The 12,112-nt window shown below is 39.8% G+C and overlaps 2 protein-coding genes across 2 annotated transcripts; both read left to right on the forward strand.

Moving 5' to 3' along the window:
- Positions 1-89: 89 nt before the first annotated feature.
- On the forward strand, positions 90-3,311 carry tspan10 (tetraspanin 10). The gene is made up of 3 exons (XM_086085146.1): positions 90-282; positions 956-1,521; positions 2,387-3,311. Exons 1-3 carry the CDS (start codon positions 184-186, stop codon positions 2,691-2,693), a joined length of 972 nt encoding a protein of 323 aa, XP_085941272.1. The 5' UTR covers positions 90-183; the 3' UTR covers positions 2,694-3,311.
- Positions 3,312-3,845: 534 nt separating this feature from the next.
- Positions 3,846-7,607, forward strand: ccdc137 (coiled-coil domain containing 137). The gene is made up of 6 exons (XM_086079267.1): positions 3,846-3,992; positions 4,190-4,341; positions 4,418-4,643; positions 4,890-4,972; positions 6,719-6,798; positions 6,893-7,607. Exons 1-6 carry the CDS (start codon positions 3,925-3,927, stop codon positions 7,082-7,084), a joined length of 801 nt encoding a protein of 266 aa, XP_085935393.1. The 5' UTR covers positions 3,846-3,924; the 3' UTR covers positions 7,085-7,607.
- Positions 7,608-12,112: the final 4,505 nt, after the last annotated feature.

A 12,112-nucleotide genomic window follows, 5' to 3' on the forward strand; every position in this document is an offset into this window, starting at 1 on the left:
CCCTCACTGTGACTCTCACATGATGAAAAAACCCGCATGCCTGACGGCCCCTCGCGGCCAAACGCAGCATGGTGACTGGCTGCGCCTGGGCTCACACGCCCTACTGCAAAACCTCTCTGTGCATGTCCCGCTTCATTTTTGCGACTGGCAAAAAGAACGCGTGTGGAAGATTGTCTCCCAGCCATGAACAGCATCAGGAGATATTTGTCGGCAAGAAGAGCCCCTTGGCCCTGGACGAGAATGGAAGAAGCACCAAATGAGTCCAGCCCGCTCATACCGAAGGTAAAAGGTCAAGCCACTGTCAGATTGTTGTTCAGTACTCCATTTTCAGAAACTTTGTTTGTATCCGTACATACTTGCAAGTAATAAAAGTTACCCAGACTTAGTTCTTTTTTTTTTTTTTTTTTTTTTAAGAGCTCAGTATTGTTCATTCGGAAATGTCATCATCATTGCTCTTTTTTTTTTTTTTTTTTTTTTTAATACATATATATATATTTTTTTAGACTTAGTTCTATTGTTGTCCAGTCAGAACCCTCACCCCTCACCTAAATCCAAGTCAATCAATGGACATTGTGCTGCTCCAATATCTACACAGCCGGTCAAAACTCTTCAGTAAGCCGCAGCCATATGTGTTGTTCTTTGTAGAGGATAAAGAATAGATACTTGTGAGCATTATTATATTATTTGTACATGTGAATAAGAAGTTCAAAAAATGGATGGATATTGCTTCACAGTTTCCGTTGCTTAAAAAAATTATAACAACACGACACATGTTGACATACATGCTACTCATGAGCCCATCCATGACAATTAGCATTGTTTGTTAGCATTAAGCAAGATGGAATTGTCTAAAGCAAACCTGCAGCATGTGGTTATTTTAAATACACATGTATTTTTTTCTGTTTAGTTTCGTATCGCAAGTCACCATATTTTCTTGTTTTCTGTCATGTCTAAGGGAGATGCGGGACCGCATGGCACCACCGAGCTCCACCAAGTGGACACAAGCGGTGAACATGAGCCCGGATTCAAAGAGATCCACCCCCGCGGCGGCTATTCGTTTAGTGACTATTTCCTCAAGTATCTCCTGGTTCTTAGCAACCTGACATTCTCAGTCCTGGGACTGCTTATTCTCACTTTGGGGCTGTGGGGCCTCATCAGCAAGGAGTCCTTCGCCCAGGAGAAAATCGGAAGCATAGGCACCGACCCGATGCTGTTGCTGGTGACTCTGGGCTTCCTGCTGGCGTTGCTCTGCCTGATGGGCTGCGTGGGCGCCTTGAGGGAAAACTGCTTCCTGCTAAAGCTGTTCTCCGGAATGCTGCTGGCGATTATCACGGCGCAGGTTTTGGCCATTATCGTGGTGTACAATGTGCAACAAGAGATCGGGAACGTCCTGCGTTCAAGCATGATGGCCGCCATGGCTCGCTACCAGGATGACCTGGATCTGAGGTTCATCACCGATGAAATCCAGTCCAATCTGCAGTGCTGTGGAGCGGATACTTATCGCGACTGGGAGGTTAACATGTGAGTTGGGTCTGGTGTATTTGAACTTGAAGACCCTGTGAAGTGAAATCAAATATTTGATTCTAAATATGTTACTTTCTGTAGGCGTAAAAAGCAGGATGACAGAGGATGACAATGAATAATTTACTAATAATAATTTAGTACTTTGTTTTATTCTTCTTGCAAATTTGCGTAAACTAGTGTGCCATCATCCAGTGGTCGAAAGTGGAATTACACCCAATATAGACAAGAGTTTTTAGGTTTTTGTTTTTGTTGATTCAGTTAGTTTTAATTAGTTTTTAGAGCAGGTTTTTTTTTAATGTTTGGTTATGGTTAGTTTTTATTTGTTTTAGTATTAGTTTTATTGTTTTATGTATGGAGTGTTTGTCAGGTGCAAGATTTTTAAAAAGTCATTAGGTGAAGCAAACTACAATTATCAAATGACTGCTTGACCTTCCTTCTTCTGGACATACAGCAATACCAAAATAAATGCATTTAAAATAAACCTTGAATGCTCACATATTATAATAATTGACAAAGATGGAAAGCTAAGGACATTTGTTTCATTAGAGTTAGTTTTCATTAGTTTTATGAACATAAGATGTAGCTTCAGTTACTTTTAGTATTTTAAAAAGCATCTTCAATTTTATTTTATTTCGTTAATGAAAATGTTTTTTCAATTTCTCTTGTGTTGTTAGTTTTCATTAACAATAATAACCTTGCTTTAGAGTGCCTCATTGTTGGCCATGAGTGCATTCACAGCACCCAGAGAAAAGCAGAACATTGAGGAGGGGGGCGGGTGCGGGGCTATTATTTGCATTCTATATAGTCTGAAGTGACAGCTAGATAATACTGTACGTTTATTTCCAAAAACCTTACTCTGCAGATATTACAACTGCTCGGCGCCAGGAGTTTTGGCATGTGGCGTTCCAGCCACCTGCTGCATCGACCCGTTGGAGAACGGAACCGTGTGGAACTCTCAATGTGGTCTGGATGCCCAAACGCTGGATGAGTTCAGCGCTCAGAGTGTGATCTTTCTAGGTGGCTGCTTGGGGGGCATCACAAGGTGGTTGGAACAGCACCAGGGCTTGATTGGGACTGTGGCGCTGGTCCTGCTGGGAGTGCAGATCATGACTGTGTTTATCACCACCCGACTTCAACAGAGGATCCACTGGCATAAAGTTTACGCATAACCAGACATTAAATGGAATTTTGTTCTGATATTTGGGGGGGTTATGCAAAAGTGACTTTTTATTGCATGTACACATATTTGGGTCTCTGGTGTGCCTGCTGAGCCATCAAGTGTGAAATTAATTAATATCATTTTTTGTGAGCTACCTATTTCTGGAAATATGCATGTAAGCAAACAGTTTAAATTGAGGGCCCCTTTTTTCTCCACCCATCACATGGCAACTACTCGAATACAAGTTGTAAATGTGGTAATCCCCCATTAACTCTCACACACACACGCACACACACACAAACAAGTTGTAGCCTAAATAAAATTCAACATTGTTATGTTGTTGTTCCTGTTCAACACGTGACAAGCAGCCGGCATAGTAGTAGGTACTCATTGCAAATACCTTGTTAATAAATTAATAATTGAATACACGTGAATACAAGTGCAAGTACCTATAAAGAAGAAACTGGCTATTGTGATTGTATGCTAGGTGTAGAAATAAGTCGCCAAAGAGGAGGACAGGGCAACTGTATGGGTGCGTATGCACACGTGCATGAGTTGAACACGACCTTGTACACCATCACATGAATGAACCCAGTGTGTTTATGTGCGTCTGTGTGCGTGCGTGCGTGCGTGTGTTTAGAGATTAAGTAATGGTTTAGTCCATAAAATCCAGGCAATATTAAAATACCAAGGTAAGGACACCTGCAACTGATTTGTGTGGAATTTGGTGTATTACGCAATTGTTTGTTTCAGACTTTTCATTTTATAACAATATCTGCATTGAGTTTCAGATAGAACCTTTCGGATTTTTATTATACATAGGTTCTGTGACAACTTTCCATATGTTCCGGTTAAAAACAAAAATAATACGTTTACTACAAAAAAAAAAGCTGTTGCACATCAGACATTACAACACACACATTACAACAGCGATAAGCTTTTCTATTTCGCCATCAAGTGGCTAACGGTGGCGTGACATTTCTCTTTTTGCCTCGATGATAAAATTATTCTTTATTATTTTTGTGTACATTAAAAACATCCAAATGTTGTCATTGCTTTAGTTAATAACCTGCTGTGACGTGACTATAACCTCGAAAAGAAAAAGAAAAAACATACAATTCCTACTCCTACACGCCTCTGACGTCATAGCTCAAAGGGTAAATGATACGGAAGCTGCCTCCACGTGAGGATATTGTTGATCTGTCTGTACTAAATGTGTTTAAATAACGACGTTCTTCGATATGGGAAAGAATAAGAAGCGTATAAACGACTCCGAGGAGGTGGTTAACAAAACCGGACAGCAACCGAGGTAATGTAAAGACGCTACGTTTGCCTGAAAGCAATTGTTAGCCTTAGCATGCTAATAGCTAGCTGTAAATCGGCCCTACCAAAGTTGAATAAACTTATCTTGCTGTTCTGAAACGTTTTTCGACATGATAGCAGACAGTGAACAAGCTATTTTCCATTGATCATTTTCTAATAAAAGTCAACCTTTCAACATGGCAGTACCAAGAAGCAGAAACGAGACGGCAAAGCCCAAAAAGACAACAAACATGTTGTGGACCACCTTGAGCACATCCCCTTCAGGCTGCAGGAGATCATGAAGAGCAAGGAGAGGATGAAGAAAGGCTCTTCGAAAGCAAACAAATTAAAAAACGGTGATTACACAAATAAACATTGCTCATTAACTACAATGAGTGTGTGAGGAAATAATGCATAATTTTCTGTGTTTAGCGCTCTTTCTTTCAAGAAAACCAGAGAAGTCCAAGGTCGCCGACATAGCCGTCCCGCGTTTCAAGCGAGGAAAGCTGGAAAGCGAGCCACAGTACAAACGGCGCATGGAGATAGAGTCAAAGCATGTCCTCTTCCTCACCAACAACCAGGTGGAGAGGAAACCTGAGCTGGGTGAAGACGAACAGGAGAAGCCTGCTGACCACAGGAAGTCGGATAAAAAGAAAGAGTAAGCACATTCAGACAGTGACTTGACTTACACATTGAGTAGTCGCTCAAGTGACGTGATGCCCTCGCATGTGGACAAGGAGAGCCACAGTTACTGATGCTCTTATGACCTTTTATTGAACAGGAGAAACGGTCAAACACACAAATGCAAAATGGATACACTGGCAAGGAATGAGTCCAACTAAACATGTTTTTCAGGGCTAGAATGGATAAATAGCATTTCAACCTTTCATTTTTGTTGCCATAGGTACGACAAACTGAAATTACAGAAGAAACAGCAGAAAAAGTTGGATCGACATGAGGCCCAGATGGAAAAGGAAATGTTCCAAGGTAATGCTAAATGCAGCTTTTTTGTTTTTCAGTCTTTCAAGCGGTAATTTCTCTTTCCAATAATTTTGTCATCAAAGCTGAGACTAGGGCTGCGCGGTAGAGACGTTATATTCAACATGTGAAATCGCCCGAAGGTATAGATTTGGACAATACCGTCCAACCACGCTAGTGCATGGTGACAACTTTGTGTCTATTTCCGTGCACTCTGCTTGATGTGACAGAAATGCCATGAATGTATTGGCAGCCCCAGAGAAAGTGGGGGGAAAAACCTCCATGAATAAAGGATGTTTTAAGTCATCCGCATCCCCTTGCTTTTTGTTTTGGGGAGTACTTGTTGCATGCTATCCTGCAGAGCCTCTGCTGAACTACGCACTGCGGCTGCAAAGTTTAACATCGCTAAACATGATGCAGAGGCAATTGTTCGCAATGCATCAGATGTCTACCCTTAGTCACCACTAGTCATCACCTCAGAGAGAAAAAGCTTAATTTCTGTAAGTATCATTATCACGAAGAGAGGGCGAGTATTAAAGATGGTGAAGACGCGCTAATTGCTAATCTTGAATCTGATCAAAATGCAATCACAAATCCCCAAAATTTGTGTTTGTGTGATACCGTGGGCTTGTCACATTGGTCTGGCTGGAACCGCGTTTATTGTCTTTGTGTAAAATGGGATCCCAATTAGTTATCACAATATTGGATATGGGATTTTTTTTTTTTAAGACACACTAGCTTCTCCAATAAAATATCCATTCCAATCTATCAGCAATGTTATTTGCTGCTGAGTGTTAATTTTGACGTTTTTTATCTGATTAATCTAAGTGAATAGCTTTGCTTTCTTTACTACAATTGACAACAGAATAGGTAAAGGCTAATTAATCCATGATATAAGATATTTGAATGAATTGTAGAAACATAAACTGGAAGCCTGTTGTACACAGTGTTTTCATTTAAAATATAAGCTGTATTTTGTTTATTTTGCTGCAGGTAGTGCTAACTTTTAATTCAGATTGTTCTGCCTCGTTGAGGATAAGCGGTCTGGGAAATGGATTGAGGTTTAAATAATAAAAGAGAGCCTAATTCATATTTGTTTCATCATTGTAATTTATTGGATGATTTTAACTTCTCTAATGGACTATACAATTAAAACTATCCAGAAATGAGTAATTTATGAAATGACTTTATAAACTTAATTTTATATTGCGATATGTACAGTTACCATGAAGGCATGCAATTTTTACCGTGATATGAATTTTGGGCCGTATCGCCTGGCTCCAGCTACCGCAACTTTTTTCCACACTCGTCACAGGAAAAAAAATTAGAGAATGGAGACATTTTATGGAAATTTGGCTTTTAAATGGATTGCATGCAAATAGATTGGCTCTCTGGAGTGCCTTCCCACACTTCATGTTTGAATTTAAACTGCCAAATAAATCTTTAGTTACATCACCTGCTTATTTCTTAAAATATGTCTGAATGAGCCATTAGGAATTTTGAAGAATTTTGACATCAAAATTTCCGCCATTTAAGTAATAATCGTTCCAAGCCTCAGTTTATTAGCACGGTCCTTGAACATTGCTTATGTCTCCACAAGGGGACACAAATTCCCCATACAAAGACCAATGATTTTACATTTCATGTTGCCAATAGAAAACTAATTCACGTATCTTTTTCTCCAGAGTAAAAAAAAAAAAAGTGTATGTGTCCTAGACAGGACTAAGCTAGTAAAACATATTTTTTTCTTCCAAGATGACATTCCCTTTGGCGAAGTTTCAATGGAACCCCCTTCACTAACCAGCAAACCCAGGAAAGCACCCATCAAGCCTCAGGTAAAACAAAACCCACCAATGAACACGTTCGCATGTCACGCGTCCAAGTCATAACCCGTCAGCGTTCTCTCCTCTGCCTCCCGTCCACCCGAAGGGCGCCAAAGAGCTCCTCCTCAACTCGCTCCTCGGCCACACGGTGACATCCACGGCAAAGCCATCCATGGCCAGGCTGAGGATCATGGAGGAGGAGCGGCAGCGGGCGGTGCTGGCCTACCGCCTCATGAAGAAACAGAGACTGCAGCGGCAGGAGGAGGCCAGGACTATGAAGCGCAAGGGTCCCCACTGATGGGGAACCACTACAAGATTATTTTTCTCAAGTGACTGTGGATGGTTTTCAGGTAAAGGTGAGACGGCTAAAGCTCGGGTAGAAGTGCACATTTGGATCCCCAGACGGGCAGGGGACATGTCCTGACAGGCAATTGCTCTTCTCCATTTTAATTGTGGCCATCTACTGTATTGATTTGTTGTTTACAATACACACGGAGTCCTCGGTTTACGATGGTATCAACTTATGATGTTCCGAGGCTACAAAAGGCATGCATTGAAGTAGTTGGCATTGGAATATTAATACAATTACAGTTTAGTTTTATAATTATGACCTGAAAGTGTAGGAATGGAACACTGTTGGAAACAGAGGTTGTACAGTACTGCTGTGATGCCACTTGATGGCAGTGTTTCAGAAAAATACATTTCATTTATTTGAAGGCAGGGACAGTGATGTCATGAAATTGTTTTGACACTCCTTGGTTGTATTGTAAAAGGAGAATTAAACAACAGTAAAGTATATTTTTGCTGCTTTGGTAATACAAGTGAGCTGATGTCTTTTTGTGTTTTGCCATATCAAAATCAACACGTTTGGTGAGAAAAAAGTGAAACGCGCTGTAATTGAGATTGACGTCCAAATTGTACCAATTTTAATAGGAAATGGTGAATTACTCCACCTCATCAAAATTCAATTTTACATATTAATTCATTTCATTTATTTGTTTTTCATCAAGTACCGCCTTAAAACATACTTGGCTATTCAGATACCACCGTAATGACCAACATTAAAATACAGTAGCAAAGCAGGACTTAGTGTTTGTACCTGCTGATCCTTCATGAAGGGGAAGCTCCATTTTTTTTACTGAGCAAATAATGAATTGTGTTTATTTACTCTATTTTTTTCCTTTACCTAAATCTGGTTGACAAAGTTCATATTACCTGTTATGTGTAGCTTGTTGGCAGGTGGAGCTTCTTACGAGGGTACACTACTGTTTGGAGTCCTGCAGGTTTTGCATGTTGCCCTTTTCCAACACAGCTGATATATGATCAGCTCATCAGCAAGCTCTGCATAAGCCTGATAACCATCCTGTTGATTGGAATCAGCGTGTGTTGGAAGTGAGAAACCTCCCAAACCTGCAGGACTCCGGCCCTCGAGGATCGAGATTGCCCACCTCTGGGGAAAGAAACCGCAGAGTTACACGAGAGTCTCCAAACAGAATGCTAGTCGTTTTTAACCAAGTCGCTGGGGATTGGTAAATTCAATGGAATGAAAAACTTTTTTTTTTAAATGCCATGATGGAGGTTTATATTTCAACATCACCGATTCGCTTATTTCACTGTCAATCAAAGAGACATTCCAATCATCCAATCATCGTACAGAAATTGAGCGTCCACGCCAGCTCACTGCCTCATTGACTCCCAGAGACGCGGGATAAAGCCCAGCATTATCCAATGACCGTCCAGTTTCGCATAGTGGAACAACCCACCCTACGCTTCCTCATAGAAGCCCTTGACATTTAGAGTCCGAGTGTGTCAAAGCACCGTGGCGTCATGTCAGCTACCTGTGATAAATAGCTGATTCTGAACCAAAGATGAATGTATTTTTAGTGCATATTTGGTCAATGAAATGCACCCACAGCAGTAATGTTAGTCCTCAACATAAACACAATGGGTTCCGAGATGTTGTTTGTAAGTTGAATTTGTACGTCAAATGACATACATTTTGTTAAAAAAAATTAATGTTATGAAATTATTTTAACACTAAAATTATAAAAAATTGTAAAACATTTTTAAATGAAAAATTTAATTATATACTTTCTACACAGTACATATATTAAATTTAGAAAATATATTAAATTATATCATAATTTGGTTCCATTATCTGAACCACTTTTCAATTAAATTTTTACACAATGCAATGCAATAAAAAAAACATTCTTACTGTACATAGATGGTGGAGGAGTTATTGATTTGAGTTCATGTGAGGCTGCTGAAGTGAAAAGCATTGTTGCGTTCTTAGGAAATCATGTTTCCCGACTGTCTGTGAAGAGCACATGAATGTGATTGGCGCGTATGATGAGTCAAGATGGCGACTGCCGAATCAGATTCAAGTGATTTCAACGCTGATGAGTTATTGTATGTTTTGCTACTATACCGATAAAGAAGACGACTAAGGGCTGCTTTACATGAATATCCTCCAGGAGAGCCTCTGCAACGTAGTTACAGTGTGGCGCCAATATTGGGTGCATGAAGAGTTAGTTGAAATGCGCAAATGGTGCGGTGCTGCGCACTTAAAAATATTAACTTGCGAGCGAAATATGGCATTTATGGACATCTGTCGGCCCTTGTTCGTATCTGCGATTGTTCGTAAGACAGATGTTCGTAACTAGAGGACTGTGTACATATTTCACTTTTTTTTGTTGGGGGAGGGGTTGGTACTATAAGGGAAGCCGGGCTTCTCTTGCAGTCTTCGCCATTGGTTTGTGCAATGACAAGGCAGAGGTTTTTAATTTGACATATTGTATACATACTTGTAAACAAATATAGGTGGGAAAACTAATCATTCAAATTGTATTATACAAATGTTTGAAAACTAGCCGTTCTAAAAGATCAAATACAAATGGATTGTGGGACAACTGAACTGTAATTAACAAATGTACAGCACTACACTTAAAACAAAATAAGATGCTACCTGTGTGTTAAACACATTTAATATGTTGTGTGCACTACAAGTAAAAATAATTGCAAGGTGCCTTGGTGAGACAAGAATCAATCACATCCGATCTGTGTTGAAAAGTGGAACACTTATTAGCATGCGGCCAGGATATTTGCATATGTAACCCATTTGAAAGCAGCTTTACCCTCAACCCAGCCACGAACAAGGCCGCAGTTGTAATCACTGACCTCCGCGACAAAGTCAACAAACACCAGCTTGATTGTGGTTTGTCAAACATGGCGTCCACAAGCATCATAATGGTAATAAGAGGAGCGCTGACTGCTCCGTGTGTTTGATCAGCTTTGACCAGTAAAGCCTTAAAGTGTCTGCCTGTGTTTATCTGCTTGCGGTCGCCACGGTAACAAGGAAACAGCTGTTTGTGAGGGCTCGAGTGTGGCATCTGCTGAGGTCGTGAAAGTGGGGTAGCGCACGTGGCCGTGCATGTGCACATGACAGTTCAAGTGCTTGGAGAAGGTGGCACAAGTCGCTTTGGGAAAAGGGTTAGCTGGGATGCTAACTTATGACATCTTTGATGAAGTAGTGACCTTAGGAAAACACACCTAGCTTTCTTGTGCTTTTGTTTACGCCAATTTGGATACATTTCCCTGTCACTGACCGTCACCGCTTTTTTCTTCTTCTTTTGCATCTTTGCAATTGGAGCTTCAAAAGCTGGAATACGTAGCTCATATTGATTTTGGATTGATTGTTTCACTTCCTGGCTTGTGTGCCAGCCTTTTGCCTCCCAAGCTTGCTTTACTACAGCCAAGTGACCTCAACTTGCGTGCTTTTTGAGATGCGAGCTATTATTCTACTGTTCTATTTTATTTTATTTTTATTTTTTTAGATTGAGAGATGTATGGTGGCAGAGAACTCAACTCACTTCACAACAAGCAGTGATTTGGCTGATTATCACATATTTTCAAAGAAAACTTTTCAAAGCTGTATAAAGCCACTGGAGTTGAAATTTACTGTCAAAATAATCATAAAAATATCAATATTTTATGCAACCACACGGTCAGGATTGCCTTAGCAAAGTCTGATTAGCTTAATGCCAAACACCATAGACATGCTAACGAAGAGCATTAGTGTTGTCGTTTCATAACCCTTTAAGCAATTTCAACACAAAGAGATAATAGAAAGAGAGCATAAAAGTACTCACAGGCATGTACTATTTATTATTTTCTAAGAACTAATATTACAGTTTTTTACTGGGGAGTTTTTGGATGGGGGAAGGGGGATCCTTATTAACTCATTCACTGCCATTGACGTCAAAAATTAATTTGAATTATTTCTATTAGCTTAACATTTTGTTTCCCCTTTTGTTTACAAGAGTATGAAAACCTAAAATAGGTTTTGTACATTTAGAACAGATATAAAATTTGTGATTAATCGTGAGTTAACTAGTTAATCATGCGATTAATTACGAAAAAATTTAATCGCCTGCGCCCCTCATTTTTAATCTTCTTTTTTTCAAAGTTTTTATTTTTATTTTTAATAATCTTTTCTTTAAAAAAAAGAAAATATAACAAATTAGGGGCATTAGGCGATTCCATTTTTTAATCATAATTAATCCCATAACTTCAATAGTTAACTCACGATTAATCACAAACTTTATATCTGTTCTAAATGTACAATAAAAAAAAATCTTAATCACAAAAGTGGGAAAAAATGTTAAACTAATAGAAATAGTTAAAATGACTTTTTGAGGTCAATAGCCGTCAATGGCAGTGGATGAGTTAATAATATAATCCCGCCCAGGGCAATAACATACATTCTGGTTTGGGTCGTACTGTATATGCTTGAATTCAACCATTTAAGGGCACAGATTAGCATTAGCTAACAGTGTTAGCCTCTGGTAAGAGCCAATTATTGAAGTTATATTTGATTGTTTGTTTGGTGATTGTTACGTACTGCACAGGGTGTGGTGTATGAAGTGCTGACTCAATAAGTGAAAATGTTTTTATTGGCTCTTCCAAATCTTTTCCCTACAATCTGTAGTGTGTGTGTGTGTGTGTGTGTGTGGTACTTGCATCCCACTCAACTTGTTGTGTAACAAATCTGCTGCTCCATTCAACCAAATAACAATGCCCTTATCGCGCATTGTTTTGCAACAACAACAAAAAAACAATAACGCACCCTGCACCCGGCCCATTAGTGGCAGAGATGACATGGATTTATCATGGGGTTGTCATTTCCCCTGCCAACATCCGGTGTCAGGCTTATCGAGCCCACGTATGCAAATGGCCGATCACATCACGCCTCACATGGCTTTGCCACTGGCAACTGCCAAAACACACTTGCCATGACATTAGGTCTCTTTCATCAGGTCCAGTA

Source organism: Leptonotus elevatus, chromosome 1 (assembly GCF_054856555.1).
Source record: "Leptonotus elevatus isolate MCC_2025b chromosome 1, RoL_Lele_1.0, whole genome shotgun sequence".
In the NCBI taxonomy this organism is placed as follows: Eukaryota; Metazoa; Chordata; class Actinopteri; order Syngnathiformes; family Syngnathidae; genus Leptonotus; species Leptonotus elevatus.